The 27,317-nt window shown below is 40.9% G+C and overlaps 2 protein-coding genes and 1 long non-coding RNA gene across 4 annotated transcripts in view; all 3 read left to right on the top strand.

Annotated features, from left to right (window-relative positions):
* The window catches only part of LOC143353351 (agrin), a 602,368-nt gene that overhangs the window by 323,494 nt on the left and 251,557 nt on the right, over positions 1-27,317 (top strand). The gene's annotated exons all lie outside the window — the stretch shown is intronic.
* LOC143353887 (uncharacterized) lies at positions 14,257-16,874 on the top strand. Of its 2 annotated transcripts, XM_076787491.1 has the most exons (4): positions 14,257-14,861; positions 16,302-16,354; positions 16,437-16,626; positions 16,814-16,874. In XM_076787491.1, exons 1-3 carry the CDS (start codon positions 14,718-14,720, stop codon positions 16,612-16,614), a joined length of 375 nt encoding a protein of 124 aa, XP_076643606.1. In that variant the 5' UTR covers positions 14,257-14,717; the 3' UTR covers positions 16,615-16,626; positions 16,814-16,874. The 2 variants fall into 2 exon arrangements, with proteins under 2 accessions (XP_076643606.1, XP_076643605.1); XM_076787490.1 differs by lacking the exon at positions 16,814-16,874 and having other exon boundaries at positions 16,437-16,714.
* On the top strand, positions 17,170-17,684 carry LOC143353886 (uncharacterized). The gene is made up of 2 exons (XR_013082223.1): positions 17,170-17,309; positions 17,384-17,684. It is a non-coding gene; the product is annotated as an uncharacterized LOC143353886 (long non-coding RNA).

Raw genomic sequence — 27,317 nt, 5'->3', positions numbered from 1 at the left:
GGTACCCCACAGTAATTGGGTCTCTTACCCTATACTACTAGTCAAAGATGCTTTGTATTAATAGACTCTCGAATAGAAAACTAAATGCATGCATGAATAAGTACGGTAATAATGACACAAATAATGTTTAAGTTAGCATTCATACTGGATACGTTATTACGAAATGAATTCAGGATTCAGCGTCGTATGAATACATTTTTCTCCTAGCGTATGTCTGCATACATAATATCTATATATATACAACGTGTTTCATAACATATGCTACCCACTTCACCGGCACGGATGCAAATAAGAACAATGGGGAAAAAGTTTGTACGAACGCGTGCTCCATTTAACTTCGTTTCCTGAATTGCAGGAGTTTTCACATTTTATAATTACATCGTGATACAACTCAATACACAACTTTCGTTAAACTGATAAAAAAGAAATTTATTTGTCTCAACACTGCTAATTAAGGACTGACAAAGAGATTCGTTGATTACTTTGTATGTTTAAGAAAGTAGTTGGAGGCAATTTCCTGATATACTATTTTCATTAATGCTTTTCCTGCTGGAGCGATAAACTATAAAAATTTGAACGTTAAACATTATATAAAATTCTTCATCCATTTTCACCTCAACAGACAAATGTGCTGCAATATCGATATTATTATGAAAGAGCAGGAGAAAAATATTATAGGAGTTTATTTATAACAATAGGCAACTGACTAGTTGCATGCACGAGTCATGTATCATTTTTATAAATTATTCGGAATTAAATTTATTCATTTTATATTCCTGAAACAAATGTAATTGACTATAATTTGATTGCAGATTTGATGTGGTTATTGCAAAAATGAGTTGAAATTCAGAACAGAAAAATGTCAGGACATCGATTAACCTACTCAGACTATTAAAGAAACAAAGAAATTTCTACTTATTTCATGCAACCGGCGCGGAGAAACTATATTCCGTCTAGAACACCGCAGTCTAATTATAAAAACATTTTTTAATTATTCTTATGACATTAATATCAGCATTTTTCCTTCCTCCCTTTCTTCTATCGGTATGCAGTGCAGTCTTCATTTGTTTTTAATTATTTCGTTGAGCGTAAAAAGCATGTTCTGGACGTTGTTCCCGGTGCCGTGTGCTTTCCCACGGTACCGCAGAACACCGAGAGTCAGAAATGACAGCTCGCCGCAGGAAATAATGAAAACAGATTTCGCAAACGGCGTTTAGAATTTGACCCATTAGAGGAGAGAGCGACCCACTTGTAGATAATGAAGAATTGCTACGGGACGAGCGTCAACGTCGACGAGACGGAATCGAGCGCCTAGCAAATTGCTTAGGTAAATTTCCAATTTTCCGCTGTTAGAAACGGTGACGTCCAATCTCCGACGAGCCTGCCACATACTTCGATGTAATCGAATCGAGATTTCATAAAGTCTGTCCTCGTCGAGAAGGTTAATTGCCAATTGATCCTGTGTGTGTGTGCGCGCCCGCGCGCACGGGACCTGTGTCGACCTGGTTTTAAGGGCGAATCTTAATTTAGCAGATCCCTTTACATAATACAACAACATTAACAGGCTTGGATGAGACGAACGAAAGCCACGCCTCGCTGAACCTAATGGCATCACAGTGGACAACAAAATGACACAATAACGCGGACAAAATTAGCAGTTCTTTCAATCCACTACACAAATAAATACATCAGTGTAAATTTAAATTATCTAGGAGAACAAAAAACGATTGTGTAGTTCCTTCAGAAATATTGAAAATACAGTTCCATAGTTATAGACACAAAATACAGGAATCTCACAATTAATTGTCAAATTTCAGAATTTCTTGTATGTCCCTGTCGAACGTTTCTACACTAATTTAGATTTTCCATAAAAAATATATGCGAATAGTTTTCAATATCAAGACATTAAAACATTTTTTTTTATTATTATAATTCGTATAGTTCCAAAAGTTGCAGGTAGTTGCATTTGAGATTTGCTTTACATAATTGTTTAAGCTTCCATACGAAACGAGTCCCGTGTCTAAATATTTTCTAAAACCCTTCTGACAGTCGAAATGATTATAAATATTGCGGCTTCTGTGCACAGTATTAAATATACTGCCTGAATTTCTGAATCTCGTCTTCAGAGTGATGTTCTCGCACACATAACTACCTAAAATGGCTAATATTTTAAATTGTGAAGCTATGAGGAGTTATCAAGTGACGTATACGAAAATTTGTTAAAAATAAGAAACTTCAAACATTCTATCGTAGCCACGAAAATTCAATTTTGCAACGGATGTTTTAAGGCGAGAGATACTGAGTGTTCGGATTCGTTTCGAGCGATTCATGAGAGGCCCCCGCGTTCGCCATTTTGCATATACTAATAATTCGGTAATATGCGTCCGTGCGTCCGCGACGGTCTGCGATCTCGCGTCGAACGAGTGCGCCGCATCGTCGAACTTAATTGGAAATTTATGGGAGCGCGAAGGATTTTACGCGCGATTCGTTTTTGACAAACCCGTCCCCGCTGTCGATCCATGCGTACACACATACACATATATCCCCGTCCCGGGACTTGGAAACGTCAGTTCGCTCGTTACGGGAGCAAGTAACGAGCGTTTCGAATTGGCGAAGCCATTTTTCTCGCGAACGCATCTAATTGATTGGACGCCTCTATATACCATTGTTCGTTTCTTGATTTATGGCCCTCGTTGACCCCGTCCAGGGAACAAGGGACAACGAATCGTTCGAAACTGTGCCATCCTGTTGGCCGGCGAGCGATCGTTGCGCAGGTGTACCTTCATAAAAGTCTCTATATCTTACGGCCTGCGGGGTCATGGATTTGCCTGCACCCCTTAATTCGATTTAATCCTTCCGCCCCAGCTATAATTTCTGTAGAGACACTGTAAATCGCCGACCCAATGCTTCTCCCCCACTCCCCACCCCTGACATAGTTCCCACCCATCGATGTTGATTTAATCCTTGCTTATTTTTTATGGGGTTCGAAGTTGCCGTTACAGCGTCCATGCAACTTCATTGTTTTAGAGGGCATTCCAGTTTAGAACGCAATATGCACTTTGGCTGAACCTTTTGCTGTTGAATATTAATACACGGTCTTATGAATGGTTTGACAGCAATGGTCAACTGCAAAATGGTCTGTGTCAATTTTAAGGAACAAAAGCGAAATGAAATTGTCACTCTTTTTTTAATAATTTTAGTAAATTGTAGTTAATGATATCTCTTAAATTCTTTTAATTCTGTTTTAAATTTTATCTATTCAGTTTCGTCGTAAGTTATCTTATACAGTGCTAGACAAAATAGTAATACACTTCACGTATTTATATAGGTTGTCCCAGCTTCGGTGGTACAACCGAGGAGGGGTACATGAAGAAACGAATCAAAAATGAAGAATAAAAATTTTTCATTTCAAGCTTTGCGCTAGAGAAAATCGACTTTGAATATTCAGCGAATACGCATGCTATTCGACAGGAATGGTCTGACGCGTCTGATCATGACCGACCAATTCTACTTCCTGCATATACTGTAGCACGTGAACCCGACGAATCTTTAAACTCGATTTTCTCGGGAACAAAGCCTCGAACGAAGAAATTTTATTCGTCATTTTCGATTTGTTTTTTCACGTAGAATCACCCTATTCTCGGTGGTACCAACTGGGACACGCTGTACCAGAAAACTAAAGGAAATCCGCATCACTACCGAAAAACTGTCGATCTTTGAGCTCGCGTATCTCCGTGTAAAAAAATCTTAAAATATTCTATCTGTGCTCATTTTATACAGTAAACGCTTCACTTTCACACCCTTGAAATCGTTTTCCAAATATCCTCTTTGTTATGAAATGGGGTGAAAAGTTGCCCTTCTTCGCTTGAAATTTTGACAACTTGAAATTCCACGGTGTTAACAAAATTACATAGTACTTCATTATCGACCACTGATTCATTCCACCGTCACCTGCAAGCTCTCGTTATAATTAATGAGATCTATATGTGGAGACGATTGAAACGGAAGCTAATGGTTATATCAAGCGATGGACTACGGAAATTGTCTGTTAACGTCATCGTTTTCGCGATTCAAATCCGTACAAGGCTCCATATTTATACGTACGTTCGTTGAGCAATTCATGCTCAAAAACGACACGCTTGTCCGCTCGGGGTTCGACAACTTGACATCCGTTCCGAATGCAAAATTTATGCGAAACATCATTTCCCCGTAGAAACGTTATCGATCGGCGTCCCGATGTCCGCGTCCCAGAATTGCCTTTACGGCGGGACAAGTTTTGATTGGGTCTGGATTTTATGCGATTTCCTCCGGTCGTAAAATTAACGCAGCGACTTAATTATTTCACTCCATTCATCCGCTCGCCCGGGCAACGGCGGTTACTTATTATCGAAGTCGCGCGCGGTCCGACTGACGTGCCTCGCAAAATTCGACGATTTAATCAATTTTCAATCGCACATTTACTGTTCCATTTGCATGCATCCGATTCGGACGGGTTCTTGTTGCATTTACAATCGTCACGATTTCCTCTCGGCGAGTAATTTCCACTTCGTTTCGCGGAAATTTAAATATATTAATACCGGAGTAAACGCAAATTTATTATAGAACGTTCAATTCGAAAGCCTTCGCCTGCATTTCGATCCTTCGATTGTCCGTAAATAATTATGACTCGCAGGAGAGTTTCATCATTTACGGTCAAAGCTTGTCTGCGTTTCGTGTGTCCGTGTTTTGTTATTTAAAACAACTTGTTGTAATTAAGAGGAAAATCTCTGATCAAACTAAACGTCGGTATTGGTATTATTTTGTTCTTCGTTCTGTTTATAAAATTTTGGTAAGCTACAAAATCCTAAAAATGTACAAAATAATCGAAAATACGGCTTGCTAATTTTTAGATAATGCCACGACCCCTATAAATCGAGTAGCATTCCGAAAATCGCTTGTACGATACGCATAGTTCTTTTCTAGCGCGTTCATGCTGGAAATCGGATTTCGATTGTGAACGGCATTGTGCGTTTCGTCGAACGCTGCTTACTTACACTCTCCCGGAATTATAATGCTCGTATAAAATGCTTCCGGGCCGAATTATTATTTTATAATTAAATTCAGATAACCCTCTCGCGCTCTGAGTAGACCGTCGAGTCCTCTACAAATTGAAAGACGAATAAAAAAAAAAGCCGGTAACGAGTCGCCGGCAATTTTCGTCCCGCGGACGATCCGTGCCCGGTTCATAATGCCCGCTCAAATGTTCTTCCGGTTTCCGGCTTACACAAGGCGGCCCCATTAAGTCCGTTCCGTTTAAACTTTTCCGCATAAAATCCGCATTCAGCCCGCGTCCCACGGCCGTCCGACCCGTTTCCGCGTCTCGCATCGACACTGCCAAACAGACCTGGAAGAGTCGGCCATGAATGCCAGACTTTAATGGCGCGATCGTGGCGTAGCCTATTACGGGCCACGTGCCGATAAACCTTAATTAAACGATTCGAAATGTCTACGCGCCGTTGGATCCGCGGGGAACAGTCGCATACAGTGATTTCTCTGTATATGTCGCCAAGGCCTGGACGATAAACGTCGCGGAATTTCCCCACTACCCCGGAGTATATCCCGTGAGGGGCTACGAAGCTGATGTGATATAGCCCTCAGGCTTTTAAGCTTCTTATTTCGAAATAAGAAAATCCCTCTTCTACTTCTTCATCCGAAATACGACGAAAGCCGGTCCTGAGCCGTCGCCTTATATCGAAGGAAAACTGTAGTGAAATATCGGCGTGGCTCAGAAGTGGTATAGGCCTAGACTCGGAGGACTCCGAGGGTTAATAATATAAAATTAATTCGGAAAATTGATTCTGAAAAAATTCCTCTAAATAAGAGGTGTAATAAATATTAATAGCGAAATCGTAAGCCTGGAAGGAGTGTGTAATTTACGGAAATTTCTAAAAACAATTTCTAAAGACATTAAAAGCACGGCCTGCCGAAATTTTGAGTTTTCCAATTAATTTGCTCCGAAATGATGTACTAATAAATGGGATTGTAGAATGATGAAATTTTTGTCAGCGTCCAAGGGATTGAACGGTACTGGACCAATGTGTCGGCGTAATTTAATTTTCTAGGAGTGGCTGAGGAATGTGAGACAGACTTCGGCGTAATGAGATTGTGTTGCAAAATGTGGATGAGTTTCCCGAGTTTATGCTAAAAACTGGAAATTTGCATCCTTAAATGCGGTCTCGCCGCTGTTACTCGAATGCTGCGCGAGTTTCTACTTTTGTCTAGGCGATGAGGGCAAAAACAGGAATACAGAGCTAGTATTACCGCGGCAATGCCGGTGGTAATTACGGAACGGTATCCAGAAACCGACCGGACCGAACGAAAAATACTAACCGTGCCAGTAATTAAGCTGGCCAGTTGTAATTAATTAAACAGGCCGATATTAATTACCGTTCAATGGGTGCCCTTTTGTCAACGGGAGTGCTTTATCTGGTTAATCATTCACGTGCGCGCGAAACTGTTTCTACGCTTTTGTCCGCATTGTTGGCCTTTCGGATCTGCGGATACATTAATGAAGCTGCTGCAGAAAATGAATGCAACGTTCTTCGAAAACTTGTTTTCTTCGTAATGGTATTATTAGCGAGAGAGGTCCAAATACTCTGAATATATTACAAATATGAAAACAGCAGTAAAAATTTTGTCAATACTTTACGAAAATTTGTGAATAATTTCTAGAAAGAAAACTAATTTTTCCACTGGATTTTTCCACTTGAAAACATAAGTGAATTACGATCACAAAATCATAACTTTCATAAAATCGAAGGGTTTGATTAATTCTTAAAAGTATCCTACCAGCAATTTTTTACAGCATAGGCTGTATGAAGCAAAGTTGTTCAAAAAGTTGTAGAACAAACAATTTTATACGATTGAATATTATTTCAATTTTTATTGCCGATTCGCTGAAATCGCTCGTGGAAGAGATAAAATTTTATTTGATTCGGGTGTTGCGGAATTGACCAACAAAAAAGCACGAAATTTCACGAAGATTCGTTTTCCGTTTAATGACTTTCTATGATGTTTTTAATTATCCTTTTTTTCCGCGTGGTTTCGTGTTTTCGACGGTATTATCTACTTTGTCGGAGTGACCTACTCCCCATCGTATTTTTCCGACGCACAATAAACAGCGCAATTTCAGAGTTAAACGACCCGGAATGCTCAGATCTCTGGAAACTAGTTCTCCCAGTATCCGAGTTCGTCGTTCACCGGTATCGATGGGTTTCAAGTCATCTTGCGCAGAAGATAGGACGCGTTCACTGACGACTGAGTCATCATAAAAGAAACCCTCGGAGAAAGAGATGCTCGTGGAGCAAGAAGTGATCACCGATCAGAGGTAAAACTCTCTGAATTACAAAGGTGTATACGACTCGATACACGGAGTCTTAACGGAGACCGAGAGCTCTCTCGTGTCGTAGAAAAGCAACACAGAATATCACTCAGCTGATAGATTTTCATGAGACGGGAAAGGAAAAGAAACTCCCGCAGATACACAGGAAACAATCTGTTTCAGAAAGAAATGATTTTTATTTCAAGATAAAGTCTTCTCTGCTGGTCCTGACAAAATTTTTCAATTACTTTTTCATACGAATCTGAAATTTTCCATATTATACTTTTCTCAATTGAAATAGACCTGTTAATCTTTCACGTAGTTTCTTAAATATGATTTCACTCCTTTCAATCTGGAAAAGTCATTGGAATTGTCATTCAAATTTTTACAATTTTCATTGTCTCGCTACATTTTGCAACCCTTTACCAAATCGCAAAAAATATTACAAAATATTTGTTACGTTACAAAATTTGTATTTAATAGATTCGTAACCATTCAAGTATTATAGGTGGAAATCGGATCAGTTTCGTATGAATAAAATGAAAACATTCAAAGACGGAAGAAAAATTTAGTTTTAGAATTAAATTAGCGCCGAGTGCAAAGGGTTAATACCATTTAGCAATGCAATTAATAAAATTATGAATCTCTTTTCTGAAGTAAGAAATTATTGTTCTGTTTCTAATTTTTCTCGGATAAATTGTGCACTTTTCTTTAATTTCGTGCAATGGTAACTCTTTGCTAAAATCATCAAAATGTAGAATATTTGAGTTTTTCATATTTCCCTTTGGTGGACGCTGCAGTGTTGCAATGCCTGCATACGAGCCGCCACTGCAAGGAATGTACAATTAATACTTTCGTCATTCATGAACACATGTGTACCGTGAAGCGGAACGACCAATGCAGGACGAGTAGGGTGGTATTGTGTTTTCCAATAAAAAGAGCACTGATTTTGATGAAACATTACGTGAATGAAAAATATGAAAAATATTTAAAAAATGTGGCAATATTTGGATTATTGTACACGAGTAACGGTTTACTGGATACACGACTAACGGATGCATAAACATTGTGGAGACGTGTAAAAATGCTGGAGCTGTTTAGATTATTTTCATAAATTGTACTTACGGTATTTCCTTGCTTTTGAAAGTTATATTGTACACCATATCTCTCTCATAAACTGCGATTTTTCATGACATATTAACATTTTTAATCAGAGAGGGATATAAATATAAATCTCGGTGGAATATTAAGTTTCCATATGTTATTTGCTACTTCCTGTTAACAAGGATAATGCAAGTCCAAACGATCATTGAAAATCGCTAATAGATTTTTTCTGTGTCGATTTTATTTTCTCCACCGGAAACACAGTTTGTTTTAGCTGTTTGCAACAATTTCGGTATCAACTATGATCCAGTATATGTACAATATTTTAAAAAGTATAAATGAGGGTGTAGAAACGTGTTGTGCTGGAAACATTTGTGACAATTTGACTTTCGAATACCCCGCGGTAGTGGGGATAATTCCGTGACATTTATCATCCAGGTATCGGTGACAAATATGGAGATATAACTGTATATCGCCACGCTATTTCTGACTTATTTAAGTTCAACTTATTGTATTCAACTTCCCTTTCTTACAGCTGACTCGGAAAATGTTTACTTAGACGAATAAGGGTTTCCAGATTAGTATTGCCAAAGTGTACAAGATTCGGCCACTGTTCATTGACACACAGGACACGCGCCGGCGTAATTGACGCCATGATTAATGAGATCGGGGGATCTCGCACGACCACGGAAAAAATCGGGCGAGAGGTAGAAAAATGCTAGTAGGCTAAGTACGGTCGGCAATCGTGTCGAATGGGGGTTGGGGGAGGGGGTGCAGGGTGGAAAGATAGAAGGATTTCCTCTCTTCCTGGCCCGTTGCTTTTATACGAGCACTATCGCACGACACAGATCTCTATTCAAAGAAATATCAAGGTGCTGAGTTAGACCATCCAGACGTTGGTTACCGGAGGGGCAATTCTTGCATTAAGCGTGTCCGTCGGAGTTAACAAAATTCATCCACTTTGAATATGCCCTCGCCACTCCATTTACGCCGTATCGCGCTCCGTCGTCGTCCGGGATTAACTATCTCCCGTTCGGCCGCCTCTTTCTAAATAATCAAGAGAAGACAAGTTGACAGCGGTAATATTCGCCGTCCCCACGTGCACCAATCTCGCTTTGACACCATCCGCTCTTAATCCTAATCTTATTAACGCGTCCCCCGGTGTCGTTCGCGCTGTATGCGCCGCGCGCCGCGAGACAGATTAAGCTCCGTCTGCGCGATATGAAGCTGCGATGATTAAAAAACTGGAAATTGATACCATGCTCGGTGAAAAGGTGGGAATGACGTCCGCGATATCACGGAGAATGGAGCTCCCGCGTTGTTGACCGATAACACCCGCGGGCCCGTGGACCACTGTCAAGATTTTAATTCCTCTAGACAATATTTCCATTTTTCATCGGAAAATGCGCGATCGCGTACGGAGAATTTAAAAATATTTATTTTGTAAGCAGATGCCGCGGATTTTCGCGTTCGCTGCCAGCGATATGTTTTATTTAGAATTCTGCTTAAAATGCGAGAGGATTTGGTAGAATTTCGTGCGCAGGACACACGTGTCACGGGAAATGTTTGCTTTAGCGGCTTTTCCTAATTTCGACTATTTCACTGCACTTTTTTTTTTGGAAAGCTTCAGTTTATTGTTAATACGAGGAATCAATCAGGGAGCTCGAAAACGTAGAGCATTCATACAGAAACACTTTTATTTAATTTAACAGAACGTAAAAAAATTCGTGCCTGCTTTGTAAATATAATTATCTACCATTTGCTCGTTCTTCGACTGTGTTTATGCGTTTATGGCGTGTGCGAATTTCTAAAGTGCAAGAAAATGTGCGTACTAATGAAAACGAATAACATTTTTTACTTTGACCCACAATAAATCTTCTAATCTATCAAAAAAGTTTGCATAATGATCCGTAGTCCACTCATAATGCTTAACAAGGTGTTTGATCAAAGTCTAATTGTGAATCCAAAACTCTTCGAAAACTGGACTAAAATAGATTAGAGTAATTATTCATTTAATTTCTTATTCTCGCGTCCCGATCCGGATTCGATTCCACACAGTCTCCGCCTGGCAGGATTCGCTCTAGATCCTCCGATCACGATACTCCCCGATGATTGATGCTCTGAGCGGTAGTTTCGAATCTGGCGTGGTCCCTTTTGTACTCTGTTGTTTTCATATGTATTCATCTCGGCCCGAGGAGCCCGGCAGCTTTATCGCGGGCCGCGCGACAGACACGTACGGTTCCCGAGTCCTCGGGATATATCGTTCGTTCCAGTCATACGGAAACAATCGGCCAATAAAAGACGCGTTTCCCGCTTCCGTTCGTCCAGCCCGTTGGCACTCCCGACGCATCGCTCGGTCGGCGGTACTGTCAAATCTCTTCGGCGGTTTCTATCGCGTTTTTCCACTCGAAAATAATTGGCCTCTCGATCGAGATGCGGCACGAGTCGCTTTTCCCCCTTTGCCCACGCCACGGCGACGAGAACAGCATCCGAGCGGCGTTTCTTGTTCGTACTCATGCCCGGTGCCACCCCTCTCGCTCTCCTCTCGCTACGTTCCTTTCAAGCATCCCCCCTCCCCGCACCCATCGGTGTTCTCTGCGCCCTTCGCGCGCTCGCCAACCGCTTCTATACGCTCGACACGAAGGAAGCGACGCGCGGAAAGCAAACAAAGCGAAAAATAGAGTACACGGATACCGGGGCGACGTAACTCGAAAGGCACGATCGATCTCTCGGCCCGCCGCCGCGCCGGTGTAAGCACACCTTCGGTCCGCAGGACGAGCGAACGAAGAACCCAGGACCTCCGGTTGCGCGGAGCGATTAAAAGAAACATGGTCTGGTCGAAAAGCTCGCGAGATGATTTTAATTTTTTTTTTCTTTTACCTTTCACATCGATAAGGCTGCGGATATATCTCCGATCGGAATATGAAACCGACGGTCTGCCGTCAGGGGTAAATAAAAGGGACCATTTGTCAATTATGGTGAAGAAAGTACTCGTACACTCTTTAAAAATGGATAACTTCTTTAAAATAGAACTGCTCGTATTTCGTTTTCTTTTTAGAGAGATTTTAGGATTAATTTACTAGATAACACGTAAATAATTTTTTTTTTAATTGCTATTGGTCGCAAAGAGATTTTTGTTTGTGTCTAGATGGAAAATTTAGAAGGTGCTTTTTCAAGCTTGTTGTTGATTTTCTTCGAACTTGACAGGTACCTATATTCAATGAACATCTTTTTACAATCGGAACTAGAATTATGTTGCTAGGTTGTCCTTGTAACGTTGCTTCGCGTTTAGTGGGCACATCATGTAAAATTTCTGTGAAAATTGTTCATCTCCGAAAGTTTAATATAATCAATGATGATCGATAAAGGGTAGTGCAAAATTGTAAGAAAATAGGAAGAAATAATAAAGCAGTTTGGGAAGGATGTACAAATTGTTATTAATGATTAATTGTAGCAGTAGAATTTCGAGACAGTTGCACGAATCAGAAGTCCAATCTGCTTCGCCGCCGTAAGCGGATCATAAATCGGGTCACTTCGATTCCAGTCGTTCCAGTTGAAGTCTGTACATACTCGACAAATCTTCGATTACCCTCGAAAAGAAGCCAACCAGAAAATTCGTTAAACAATAAAGAACACGGTAAAGTAAATGGTAAAATTTCAGAATTCACAGTGGAATTCCAGAATTCCATAATTCTGATTGCTACATTTATTTCATATAAATACGAACAAAGAATAAACGAAGTGGAGCAGCATTTAATACCTCCGATTTTTAATTTATCCGAACCGTCGATGCACGTGGAACAATTTTATTTAATTCTACTTTGTCCGAAGTCTTCGCAACTTTATTTACAGAAGGATAAATTTGATTTACGAGCTCTCACCGTACAAAAGAATTCTATACGTTTTTGTTTCATATCGCAGTCTCTGCAAATGTTACGCTACTCGTAAACGTATGTTTTTCAAGAGAGGTGGAAAATTGTGAACATAAATAATCGGTCAGTATTTTGTTATTCAAGTTTATGAGCGAGAACAGTGATGCTAATAAAACAAATTCATGTGCATTTTTTAATCCTGCGAAACCAGCCCAGTCACAACATACCTAACACCAACGCGCATTTGTAGGATACAGCAGAGTACCACATAATTCAAAAACAGCGACACAACTGCCCTGTGTTGATCAAATTATGAAGACGAATGAACGAAATTTTCATAATTGGTTGAGGAGCGTCTCTACTACATTTATATAGTGATAACATAAAAATTGTGCTTTTTGAGTTATGTCACTTTTGCAGGGATGGTGCGAGGCAGTGAGGGTCTAAATATGAAAATTGCTTGAGAAGTATTTAGAAATCTTCTTCTTCTTGTTTTGATATAGAAAAGAGACAGCTGGAGGCGTTGTATAATTTGAAAAGAAGTGTCCAAAAGAATTATGTATGAATTTACGTTTATCGATTAGGGTTGTCCCGTAGTGGAGCTCCATCATTCCCAAAACTGTGTGTCACCTCGTAGATTGAGGGGCACGCCTCCTCTATCGCCTCTTTCGATTTTTCCTCCTGCGTCCTGCTCGAGGAAAGTCAGAAGAGCGATGGAGTCGTTGCGAGCAAACACAACGGGAGGACAATTCACTGCCTATCGATACATCCGTTATGGTTTACGTAACATATCCGTAGGGTTCCCGCGAGCGTAAACCGTAAGGAGACCGGGAGCTTGTCACAGGGCGGTCCTTCCCCATAGAAAAATCTCGCATGTTTAACACTAGGTTTACGGGACCCAAAATGACGGATTCTAATATTTTTCAATTAAAATTATTAAGATTCCAAGGACGCATACATGAGAAATTGTTCACCAAATTTATTTCTTTGGGTGTATATTATTTTTAAAATATTGCTAAAAGTGTGGGGGTAGCAAGCACTAATTATTTTTATAAATTACCGCATGTTTAATGTAGTGGGAATACCCCGCGGTAGTGGGGATAATTCCGCGACGTTTATCATCCAGGTCTCGGCGACATATATAGAGAAATCACTGTACTGCTGCTCAACACACGGTAATTAAATATTCGTAATAATAATTCTTCCGCACAGTGGCTAGCTAAAGCACAGCGGAATATGCAATAAATAATTTCGTTATCGCGACACAAATAGAGCCGCGAACAGATAAAAATGATTTCCGACCGACCTCGCGAATTTCCGCGGCCGGACGTTCCATCAGCTAACAACGTCGAGTACGCTTCTCATAAATACACAGTAAAGTCACGATAAAAACAGTCGTAAGCACCCTTCAACCGACAATCATTTTTCACGGTGTAGCTTACCGAGTCAAGCCTGCCCAGAGTTTTCACCGTGTCTAGACCGAATCACGGAAGAGACCCGAAGAAACTTGCGGTCCAATATTAGATTAAAGCCGAAATTATTTGGACTGTACCGTTCATAAAATGTGCGGAAGAATGTCAACGGGCGGGCAAGGTGAATACACAAGATACCGCCGGAAGTGGCCGTCCTTCCCTATTCCCGGAATTTGCCGACAAATATTTAACGACCGCGTCTAATAAAACGTCCGTCAAGCATTGTCGATGTATAGGGAACCCCGGCGAGCCTCGGGGAAACCCGATTTATACATTATGCGAGAGATATTGCATAATTCAGAGGGGGTTGTAGTCGACTGTTGCGAGGGTAGGGGAAGAGGGACGATGGTGTTTCGCGCGAACGCGTAAGTCCGTCCGTTGGCAAATTCTATAGAGGCTGTATTTGCGTTGTGTTTGGGAATAGCGCGATGGCAACGTCAACGGCAACGGCAACGGCAATGGCGCGGCGCGGCGCGGCGGCTCGTAAACAGAGTAACATGTCAGCCGCGGTATACACTCGTATAACAGAAAAATAACGTCGTATATAAAGGCGGAAGGTTTTATGTACAACCGCGGCCGGAACCTGGGGAATTTATGTGGAATCGTGCGCGGAATATATTCTGTGCTAAATGCGAGCGCGTCGCTTCTACGGGCGGGACACGCGCCGGATGAAGTATTCCGTCGCTGGGCGAACGCCGGGGAATGAGAAGACAGTCTTCGTCGCCCGAGGGCGAGGAGGTGTCTTCGGGTTAATATTTTCATCGGGAGTGCTGAACCGCGGTCACAGAGCCGAGTCGGCCGTGTTTCGCGCGGTTAATCGCGCCGGCCGCTCGTGAAAATTTAAACTCGCCGCTCCGCTGCTGCGCGCGAGCTGAGATATTATCCGCGGGAACGAAAGAAACGTGGCCGATGCGGACGGGGCGAACGAGGAACGTGATGGCCAGAATAAAAACCACTCGGTCCGCGAGAAATTACGATCGGATCCTAGACGATACTTCGGAACCATGCGGCTGGCCCGCCGCTCGTGAATTTTATCGGTGCGCGAGATGCCGGGTAATTTGTTCTTCCTTCGCGCATTAATGGATCGTGTAAAACCAAGCGTAGCCTCTTGTTATTGATTCGCGAAACATATATTTGGTTCGGTATATAGTAGTTTCTCTATATATGTCGGCGAGACCTGGACGATAAACGTCGCGGAATTATCCCCACTACCGCTGGTTATTCCCCGCGAGGGGCCGCGAAGCTCGAGAGGCCTCGGACGCCGAGGAGTGTAAACATACGATAGCGCGAAACTGTCAATTTGCAAACTTCCATTTGTTTATACAATTTTCTTTATTCTCATTGGACTGGAACGTTTCTTACGCGCCCCATAGTTGACAAGTGGAATAAGTCCAAAATTCGAAAAATCGTTTGCTATTGAAATAGATAGCTTATTTTATTCATCAACTCAACTTATTTCTGGAGCGGTAGCTTAAATCCAATGTTTTGGATTTTTATTTCAAATTGTACTGTCATAGATACTACATTTTCAATTTATTTTCTTACAATAAAGCTACAACTTGTTCCGAATTTTTGGTAGGGTTATTACAGTGAATTCTCGATATACAATACCGGTCAAAAGTATCCGGACACTCCGCGATGGATACGTCGATGAATCTCTTTCGTCGAAGTCTTTAATTTTAGTGTAGTATTGGTAAGTTCCACATAGGTAATCGTTAAGTTAAAACGTTAGATATTTCATAAGAAACTAATAAAAATCGACAATAAATTTTATGCAATGCTAATACATATTTCCGTGTTGTGTTTACACTTCTCGCGGTCCAAGGACTCCCGAGCTTCGCGGTAGTGGGGATAATTCCGCGACGTTTATCATCGAGGCCTTGGCGACATGTATAGATAAATTACTGTACAAAGTTTCGATGGTGCGATATTAAGATGGTGGTCTTAATTCACTTGTCAATTGAGAGGCTCATGTGCAAGTGCAACTACACTTGTAATTTTAGTTGTTGAAAGAGAATCGTTCGGAACGGGGAATAAATATAAATGATTCCGACGAAAAGACGCGAAAGGAGACTGGGAAGAAGAATGAAGAGCTAAAAAGTATCCGAGAGCGTAAAACCCGAAAATGTGAGACCTCATTGAAGAGGTCGTTTGTTACCACGTTCCCGAGGGGAGGGGCGAGGGGTGGAACCGAAAAATCACGTGGTTTGCGCGAGCCGAGACAAAAGAGCGAGGATAGATTGAAGATCGAAAGAGCCGTGGGTGGGCATATCTGAAAAAAGCTCATTTTCGTGGCATTTATCGAGTAAAAGTACCTCTCTTCCCACCATATTGCCACGGAAACCATATGTTCCGTTAGAGCGCTACCCTCCTCTACCCCCCCCCCTAGCAAATACGATCGTTTTTATCTTCGTTCTCTCTCTTTCTCTCTCTCTCTCTCTCTCTCCCTCCCCTCTTCTCTGCTCTCCCGTTCTTCCGGCGTTTTCTTCGCAGTTCGTGTCCGTCACTACCACCGATATCTCGGTTGCTGCGCAACGTTTTATAAAGTACGTGACTTCCCTGCACACCGGTGCGTACTTCCATACCCGAACTCATTGTTTCACCATTTCCGTCCTCTACTCTCCGCAGTATCGGCTTGAATCATTGTTTTCCATCGTCTTCGTATTCCCGGAGGTCCATCGGGGCTGCATCGCATTCCAATTGCAGCTCTCCGCGGCTAATGCAGCGAACTACTTGGAACACTGTCAGTATGATCCCGGGCATCGACTGTGAAAAGCACTCCGTTGAGCCCGGGGAGTCTTCGTGATTCCCGAAGACGGTGAAAATGGAGTGTGAATTCTCGGAAATTAAAATCCCCCCGGCGCAAATTGTTAGCTTGCTCCGTTGAATTCGTGTTGCCGTTGCGCTCAGAAAATATCGCAACACCCCAAGTGATACGCGGACTCTCAGCTATACCGTACACTCTCGTACAAGGTCAAAAAATTGTTTAAAAAGTCTGTTTACAGGTACCTTCTGTGACAGCGAGCGTACAATCTCCTTAGTCAATTTTCTGAACGTGCACTGTACATTCAGTGCCGCGCAAAACACGTACAATAGTGTCAGAAAATATTGGCACACTAGATTTTTGATTTTCCTAAAATTCTCGGTGTTCGAGCTGTTATAATTTCGGAACCGAGGAGTGTAAACATAACACGGCTCGGATATGTCTCCTGCACGATACACGTCACTGGAAAGTTCCGTGTTCTTGACATATATCGAGAATTCACTGTACTCGAGTCAAATTCCTGTGCGAAAACTTCTCAAAAATCTTACGATGCGCCCTTGAAGAGGAGAGAGTCTCGATGCATGCAGATACGACGGTGACCTTCCAACAAACATTCCGTGATCGAAACAGAAGTGCAGAGGGAGACAGTAGGAAGGCGAGCCGGAAACATGAATGCTCGGTTAGGGCTCGTTAGCTTCGACCGCGGAATAACACGGTTCATACTAACCGTGAAGCAGGTGCGGGCTTTTTGTACGCAGTCATGATTCTACAGGGCGGATAATAGATACCTAACTGCGTTGTTACGCATCAGGTTCACCCTCGTCTGGCAACCCCGGTGATATTCGAGGCCGCGACACAAGCGTCAACCCTTTCGACCCTCCGTAAGGCGAAGCTTACAGCGTTTTGCTGTCAGTTCACTCGGATGCGTCATTGGGAGGGCATTATCGTGTGCAGCGTGATTTAGTTGTGTTGCTCGTTTACGTTGCCTTCGTTTGCCTGCGTCTGGTAACCTTCCGTTGATCTTCTTGTACTAACGCAGCCCGCATTCCCTTCAGTTATCGCTAATGAAGTTCCCAACGCTTGCGGAAGCGGCGAATAAAGTTATACGAAACGAAATTTTCGGATCCAGCTAATGGATTTTGAGCTCTGACGCAAACCGCAGAAAAATGATTGCACTTTTGTCTTGATCGCAGTGTGTACAGAGACTGCCATTAATATTAGGGGTACCCATAAGTAATGAATTATTTGCAAAGAATTTGTTTTGCCTTTAGTTCTGTACCGATCGTTGAAGAGGAAACACGTATTTTTTTACAATTTTCGATAAAGCAGTCTGTGCTCAAAATATTCCAAACAGTATAATTTTTTTACAACCCTGTAATAAAATGGCGGCGTCCGTACCTTCCGAGGATCATATTCGTCATTTTTAAGAAGTTAGACCAATTGGTTTGCTAGAGGAAAAATTTTGAAAAAATTGCAACTGGTCGAGATTGCAGAGAGAATATTAAAAATCCTATTTTACTATTATTTCAACGCAGTCATTTGTACGTCCACCGATCCCGGTTCCGTGAACATTGAACTTTCTTGTCGGAAACCAAGGAGCAGCAGCTAAGGTAAAAAATTTTAACGAAGTTAAATATATCACGGTACTGCGAACTGTAATAGCATTGCATTTCCCTAGATGCCTCGCATCGCGAAGCGGATGCAACATTTCCCGCGGCTGGACGTTGAACATTGTTTTTCATAAGCCGTCATGGAGCTTCGGAAGTTTGTTCTCCGACAAGCTCGTTACAATCCGAATTCGCTTGTAACGTCCTTCGCTGTCAGTCTACTGGATACAAAGCGGAAATTCGTAATTGCATAATTCGAGCAGATCCAGAAATACCCCTGATTAAATAATGTCGATGCCCACTTTTCTCAAACGTGAAAGCCGCGATCATTCCTTTTCATTCTGCAACTTCCACACTGAAAATTGTCAAGTGTCAACAATCAACATCAAGAAGTTAAAGAAAACTTTTCCTTTTTTGTAAAACCGTGTCACTTAATTAGCCGTTATTTTCTCTCGTTTTTTTTTTGTTTCCACATCGCGTATACTAACACCGCCATAGAATTGCTAATCGTCGCGTTTTTCTCCTTTTGCGGCGGCGATTCTTCCGTGAAAAATGTCGTTGAAAATATAATGTCGCCAGTTTTTACATTAAACCATGAATAACGCAACACGAGACGCCGCTGGAAATTGATTCGACTGCAAATAAAATTGTGTAACGAAGATGGACGAAGCATGTTGCGAGCGCGTTGAGTGTAAATTAAAATGAAATTGATGTCGTGCTACAGTGCAGTTATTTTGCCCGGCGCATTTATCCGAAAACAGGGAGCGTTGCATTAAATTAGCATGCCAGCTATCGAATATTAATTCGTCAGGTCTGGTTCGCTGATGGAAAAACAATCTTGATTCCGAAATACCGCTTCGAAATTTCCCTCAGAGGTTCCGGGAGATTTTTCTATTTTGTAGAATATCATCAAAATGTTGGAGATCGACTTATTTTATTCTAATTAAACCACTTTGTATTGCTCGATTTCATCCTATACGATTCTCAATACAGTTGAAATGAGTTTCAACTTGTTTATATCGACTCGTCCAGAATATTGCTATACTAAAAATTTGTCAACTAGGTTTCGTCAACGAAGTCATTCAGTTTTGCTTATATTTCTCTAACAATACGTTCGATGAAAAATACAGGGTGTCCGATAATGTTGTAATCCCTTGAAAAGGGTGATTCCTCAGATTCTTTGGAAGAACTTTTCCCTTTACGAAAATGTTGTCCGCGGCTTCGTTAAGGAGTTATTAACGGAAAACATGGACCAATCAGAGCGCGGCTGCAGCAGACGGACACCGGCTCGGCCAATGCCAACGCCGCGCTCAGCGCCACCTGTCGCCGAGCCGGAGTCTGTCTGCTGTAGCCGCGCTCTGATTGGTCTGTGTTTTTCGTTAATAACTCCTTAACGAAGCCGCGGAGAAGATTTTCGTAAAGGAAAAAGTTGATTCGAATGGCCTTAGGAATCACACTTTTCAAGGAAATACATTTTTGGGACACCCTGCATAATAAAAACCTGAAGACTTAACTTCAAGCTTCAATTCCATGGTTGCACTACCAAGAATAATGGTTGAACACAAATACTCTTAAATGATTCAGTTTTAATCTAATAGAACTAATAATACTTTTATTATATTTTGATCTTAAAAACGGTTAAAATAAATTTTTCAAACGAACGAAATCAATTTGCATGTGTTTTCGGTGTTCCGTTTTCATAAAAAAAAATCCATAAAAACTCTAGTTTCGCCCCGCGGAATATCTCTTGGTATAATAAAACGATGTATTTACGAAAGGAAATTTTTTTTGTTTGCATTCCGTCTGCTGTTTGTTTTAACTCGGAGATCATCCATACATTATACTTCGGACCCTGTTATTATGAATGCTTGCTCTACAAATATTTCGCTCGTTGGAAATAATGGAAATCTCGTTCAAAAAGAAATATGATTTTGTTGCACATACATATATCAAAATGCTCATGTTTATTCAACAAAAAGCGGGTAATTATTCTTTTATCTTTTATTCATATTTCGAAGCTGCATATACAGGCAACGAATTTATTTGCCTCTGCTCCAGTTCTCTGTGCGCGGAATCGAACTTATCAAGAAAATGTTAAAAAAAAAATTAACTTTTCCACAAAGCTTTCTTTTGAAGATCACTTTGAATAGTATGCTACACGAATAAATTCGAATGTGCCGACGCATAACAAAATAATTTAGGTTATTTAAATTCACGAACCAATTCCTATGGGGTAGTTTCGTCTCTTAGACTCGAGCCTTTGTTAATAAAAATATATTGGTCCTCAGCGATGGCTCGTGTAATAGTTTAATTCTGTAAGATTACTTTCAGAAGCCTTTAAAAATTATAAGATAGAAATGAATAAATTAGAACTAAAAGGTTTCAATTCTTCCCTTAAAATTCGATTGTATTTATTTATAATTATTTAAATTCCTTAATTATTCCATAAAAGGTTTAATATTCGATTTCAAGCTCTTCGGTTTCGAAGGATAACGAATTTTATTAACTCTTGCAATTGGCGCAGAATATTTTCATTTTACGTAAAGGCTAAATAATAAAAATTATTTAAATCTGAATAAATTCAATTTTACCACTTATTAGGAAGCAATTTCTGCAATTTCTGCCATTTCTATCAGTGACATGTAGGTCTCCATGAATCCGGTGTTAATGAAACAAAAACGCTCTTGCATCGTACAGATCCTTAAACAATTTTTGACACTTGATATAATAAGCACAAAAATGATTTTTCACGCTCCAATAAATAATTCTACGGGTTAATAGAAGCTCTTGCATGATACGGATCCTTAGAGAATGTGTCATAGTGGATGCACCAGCGCAAAAATGATTTCCTGCATTCCAGTAAATAATTCTATGTGTGGCTCGGCATGGAAGGTGTTAAGCGGTTCACACCATGGTCTGAATTGACGTTCAGTTTCGAGCATCTCGAAACAAGGGGACCGGCTGCGACGGAAATCGTACGTTTCCGCGGCGCGCTTCCTTTCAGAGGGCCGTCCTCGGGCACAATAGGTTCCGTGCATAATAGAGTACCCGGGTTTAGGTTCAGGAATGGCTTTAGGGTCGGCGCAGGCGAATGAGACGGTTAATTACCCCGGCAAATTAAGTGGAAACAGTCTGATTAGTGGTCGCTGTCTGCCTCCTGACGGTATTCCGCAAGTGGCCGAGCACCAAACTTCTCCTCCGCCTTCTCTGTTGTATGAACAACCCTTTATAGGCGCGCGGGTCCGGGTGGGGTCCTCCGGCAGAGGGGCGGTGGAAGTGCGAAAGCTGGATGGATAGTCGAGAGGATGAAACTCCGGGAGCTCAATTTCGTGGTTGATGCGCTGTTTTCGCGCAAATCGAAATTCCCATGCCGTCTGGATATTTCGGATGAACTTTGTTGGAACCTCATCTGTTAACCCCGGATGGTTTCATGGTTAGCAAATTCTACTTGCTGTAAGCAATAGACGGTTCCTAATAACGACCAGCTTTCCTGCCGAATTTAACCTTCGGGGAACAATCATTGGAACAATGATGACTGCTTTCCGTTTTAACGATAATCAAAAGTCTGTAGAGTTGCGCGTACTCGTTAACCCTTGGACGACGGACGTTTTTAACGATTTATGGCAGCGATGAATTTATGAATTTTTTTTTTCATTCTCGGACCCTCTTCACTGAAGTCTAAATTAATTCTCTAATTGGATTCAATGTGAATGGCTAATGATTCGAACTGGCTCTGAGAAAGTTGGAAATTAGAGCGTTTGCAAATTTGGGTCAAAATGGACTCAATAACCGCTATCAGAGAATGCTAGAAACCAGGATCTCGGTAGACTCAAGAATGGATGTGACCAATTACTTTTAAATAGATAAGGTTAGAATAGATTTAATCTACTGCAAATAGCAAGCATGGAAAAATTTTATATTGTTTGAATATGATATTCAGAGGTATTGTACGCTACAACAGATCGAAGAAATTGTATTTGTTTGATACATTAAAGTCTGCGATTTTTTGTTAGTTTTTCTGATCAAATGTTAATCCGTTTCCCTACATATTTATTTAAAAGGTATTTTATGTTTGACAAATATAAAATACGGATAAAGTGAAATGTGTATTTCTCCTGATCTCTGAATATTAAATCGTTTATTTGCTGTGTTTTTAAAGGTTTTCACATGTTCCATCAGTTTTTGAGAAAGTTTTAAATCTTTTATAAAATTTATTTACTAACAAAAGTGAAAAAATTACTACCTACATGTATTTAAATTATTTGCAAAAATCAATATTTTATTACACGAAGGGATTGAACGATGAACAATGTCAAAGGTTCAATTCAATTAACTGCCTAAAACGAATCGGTTCCTTAAACAATGGTTTCAACTTTCCTATTAATCTAATAGTTAATGCCTCTAACGTTCTCAATCATTGCTCGATGAGAAAATAGCCCATTACTCACCGCTAGGTGTCTGCTGTTCCCAGACACGCCATTATGAAGAGTGCAACGAGAACTGCATCTCTATTACCGATACCGGCTTAGATCGTTAAGAAATTATTGATAAATGTTGGGTAATCCGATACCTGCTAACTATCGGAAACCTGTAACTGCTATGTCATGCAAACTGATACTGATGAATCCGAGGTTTTGAATCTCGATACTAACCCAGGTAAGACACGCGATACCCGTAATAGTGGGATCACGACATCTAGATCTGGAGATCTTGTAAAAGGCATCGGTAACCACGGTTGGAAGTGTACCCATCGACGATAGTGTTGGCACTCGTGTTGGTATGGCGATAAACAGAACATCTAATGTATGTTTCTGTCGCGAATTTTTGGGACATTGTCGATAACAAACTGAACTATTCGAGTCAAATATTCTGTATCAGGGATGGGCATTTTTGTCTGAATTGAGACAAGACCGTCCCCACCATAGCGCTCAGTTTCCCCTTCCAGTAGGCGTTGGAGGGGCCCCTACCATGCTCATCACTGCTCTGTATACTTGACTCACAGGCTAATATAATTTAATATAAAACACATCACGACGGGTACATTTGAATAATAAAAATATTACAGTGGATTCTCGATATATGTCAACAACACGGGTCTTGCCAGCGACATATATCGTCCAGGAGATACTATTCTTTGATCCACGCTGAAGTATTATCGAGCTTCGTGGCCCCTCGTGGGGTACATCCCGCGGTAGTGGGGATATTTCCGCGACGTTTATCATCCGGGCCTCGGCGACATATATAGAGAAATCACTGTATTTATAAACGAATACAACATAAAAATACGATTTGATATATTAATCGGTATAAACATGCATATAGCAGGTAAATCCATAAATTCATTGTTTGGGGGAATTTTGAAACAATTTAAATGAAACATATTTTACAACTTCAATCAATGATGTACGTACGTGTAAGTATTTGACTTAATTGAAAGTGTAATGGTGCGTCACGAAGTGCCAAGTTGAATTATACACGTGACTGAAATGCGAAGAAACTTCTGGCCCGACCTGATTATTCGTATTATCAGCAAACCTTGAACTAGTGTTTGACTTTCGCTTGAATTGTGTCAATATTAATTTCCGTACTTAGCGCTCAACTGTTCAGCTTGGTACGACAAACGACTATAAGCCACGAGAGCCGGCTATAAGCTGTGTTATGTCTATTCTTTTATTTCGTTTCGGTGTGTAGTACAGCGCGGACAGAATTCGATAGATATAGAAGGGCCGGATTTAAGCCGATGGCAAAGCCATTCTAATTAATTCTATAGCAAAGACCTAGCGAGTTCAATCGATAGCGGGCACTGCGCAATCATGCGACCCAGTAACGACAATCAGCGCGAGCACAACAGTCACGTGACGATAGCACACTATTCGGATATGTTCACCAGTTCGAAAAACGCGTTTGAAGCTTTTCATAATTTTTTATCGTATCAAAATTTTATTTCTTCAGTGTATCTCCGTCAATTTTATTAATTCCGTTCTCTTACAAAGGGAAAATGCATTCGAATCAAATTGGATTTTCAAAATTCGAAAAAAGGAAAATAAAATCAATTTTTCCAACCCGACACAGACCCCCTTGATATTCCGTAAACTTAGTGTATAATTACAGTGATTTCTCTATATTTGTCGCCAAGGCCTGGATGATAAACGTCGTAGAATTATCCCCACTACCGCGGGGTATACTCCATGAGGGGCCACGAAGCTCGAGAGGCCCCGGACGCCAAGGACTGTAAACATGACTCGCTGGGAAGACCCGTGTTGTTGACATATATCGAGAATTCGCTGTATGTGGAATTTTTTGGGGGGTTCCGATTTGTCAGTGAGGGTGTTAAAAATTCCACTGGCAACCGGTCTGATTGGCCGCCGCCGAGTCTGTCATCCACTTCGGTTGGTGCGCGTGATCCATTTAAACATCGGAGCTCGGAACTGGTCGGATAAGCGGGAACTCGCGGATCGAGCTATCCGGGTATTAATTTTCCACGGTACGTCTCAAAGATCATCCGGGATCGTCGTCGTCGTCGCAGGAAATTAGTACGCCATCAATATTCCACGCTCCGTTAATACCGTCGTGTCGATTATTAGCGAGTTAGGTATCCAATTGAATATTCCGTACCGGTGTAATTACGGTATCCCGTCGGCTGTCGTCCGTTACATAATCGCGGGACGCGCATTACGTCTAGCCGGACTAATTAATTAGGCGTCCCGCACCTCCGTTGTTGCGACGGGATGCATCGCGGTGCATCTCCCGATGCATCGGGTTGCAGTCGGTCTTGCACCGACGCTTCGCCACTTTTCGCAGCGACCGTTCGAACGCGATCGATCCGTGCACGTTCGCGAACGTAAAGGCCGATTTGTATTAACCGCAGAGACACGGATACGATTCCGTTTCAGTATAGTAATACTTTAATAATACCTCTTTCGTTTGGTTTCCGATATGCGTCACACGATACGCATAAACGATTCAATAAAGAATGTTTGTCCGATCGGAGCTGAACCTTCTGTGCCTGTGCGAATAGACGACCTAAACCCGCGCATTTTTCCCGTTACGCAATTGCCTTACGTTACGCTAAAAAGGAATATAGCATAAGGCCGCAGCCAGCATGACGCGACGGTTTAGTGCTTTTGACGCAACGTTGCGTAACGCGAAACGTCGCGAAGCTTTTCCATAACGAGACGATAATGGGATGCGTCGAAAACCGTCGCGATCGATCCTCTAACAAGGAACAGAGCTGCGAAAATAACGAATGTCAAGCGAGCAGAATACCGTGGCACGTGATCAGCGTTCAATTATTAGTTGTTGCTTGTGCGAACAAAGCCGCCATTCAGTTGCAAAGCAACAGAATTTGCACGTAATTAGGGCAAAAGCACTGTCAAAGTTTGACAAAGTGTATTATTCTTTCTACAGACATTATTGTTCCATTACATGTTGTACCAATCAAAATAGCTGGACTAGCAATTATAATATAGGAGAGGTTGATACAAACCATTACTACCAGTGAAATCATTACAATATCATATACAATGCTCGCTATGATATTGTTGCTAATAACCAGTGCAATTACACGGAGATAACACTGATTGTGAACTCATAGTAATTTCAAATATTCGTATGTGTATTCGTAGTGCTAGATATTGCTTGTTATATACCTGACAATGCCGTTAATAACAAGATTACTTTTATTATATAAATAAGGCAATTTATTTAACTATCTTTCTTGACAGCATCTTTAATATTTCAGTAATCATAAAGTATACGAACTAGAATAATTTAGTGACTCAGAATTTTAAAAAATTGTAAATCAATGGGGTGGAATAACAGAAAACTAATCGGATATTTAACGCAACAAGACTCGAAAAATTCATTTCTCATTTCATAAGCTCATCAAACAAGTTAACTTTGCTAAATAGATGAATGAATATTGTAAATAGAATTTCGTAAAAAATTCGAAGCTAGTTAGTTCCGGAAACACGATTACATAAAATTAAAAAAAATATACTTGACTTTTGATCTTAGAATTCCTCGCAAAGTCGCAGTTTTCTTCGTTTAAAAGTGCGCTATACTGTGTTCACTTCGCGCGCTACTTTCGAAGCAGAATTTTTTTCTTTAAATAAAAGAAGCGTCCGCGGCAACATACGGCGATGTGAATATTACAGTACTGGTACAGGGGCTAAGTCGACAAAAAACGAATGGAATTATTAACTTGGTTGGGGATATTGGGGGGGGGGGGGGGGTAACTCGATAATGCGGAACGCACGGATACTTCTACTTTGCCGGGAGAAGTAAAAATTTTCGCCTTGATATTGTTATTCCAGAGAACCTGAGAAACTTCGATTACCGCGATCATTGTTCGCGGTATGCGTTTGCAAATGGCAGACACCTTGATTAAAATTAACATTTGACCCCAGGCGATTGTTACCCCTCTGTGTACATATAAAATTAACAATTATATATTATATAATGTGATATTATGTACGCGGAGCATTTGATTAACCGGCGACGTAAAATATGCATGGGTAAACCACATAATCTAACCACGTCGATTATTTTCATTGCTAATAGATTGCTTTTATCAGGGATAAAGCCATTTAGAAGCGTCTTCGATTTCATCAAACCAATTTCCATTATTTTAATAATACCAGCATCACTATATCCGATTTTTAACGAAATGTTGTATTGCTCTATATAGGGTTATGAGTTTAAAGAAAATAAGTGAATTACAGAAATTTTTTTGCGGTTACTGGACCTGCTTGCGGCCTTGGATAATGTTAATTGTTATAGTTCAGCATAACGTATCGAGAAAATTAGCACTAGAGCCTCGTAAAATTGAATCACACACGCTTTAAACAAATGAGGTTTGGTTGTTTTTATCAGGCAATAGATTTCTCAACTGAAACGAGCCATCAAATTCATACTTCTAATTCATTTGTTCATGATAGAAATGCTCCCGTAAGTGGATACACACCATCAAAAGGAACCACATTTTTCATTGCTTTGCGTTCTTTCGCACAGTGTAAATATCACAAGAAATCCTTTCGAGTACTACTTTATAAAGCATGGAATTATTCTACTACAATATTGGCAAACGGACTGTAACTCGGGAGCCAGTTCAAACACAGCATATACTTGCACAAACAT

The sequence above is a fragment of the Halictus rubicundus genome, chromosome 4 (genome assembly GCF_050948215.1).
Source record: "Halictus rubicundus isolate RS-2024b chromosome 4, iyHalRubi1_principal, whole genome shotgun sequence".
Classification (NCBI taxonomy): Eukaryota; Metazoa; Arthropoda; class Insecta; order Hymenoptera; family Halictidae; genus Halictus; species Halictus rubicundus.
The sequence above is the reverse complement of the archived record's forward strand: the minus strand, read 5'-3'. Positions and strand labels throughout refer to the sequence as shown.

Coding starts and splice junctions, on each gene's coding strand:
- LOC143353887 (XM_076787491.1), top strand. CDS start 14,718: ATGCGGACGGGGCGAACGAGGAACGTGATGGCCAGAATAAAAACCACT. Junction 14,862..16,301: donor ATCGGTGCGCGAGATGCCGG/GTAATTTGTTCT, acceptor TTTTCTTCGCAG/TTCGTGTCCGTCACTACCAC. Junction 16,355..16,436: donor GCTGCGCAACGTTTTATAAA/GTACGTGACTTC, acceptor TACTCTCCGCAG/TATCGGCTTGAATCATTGTT.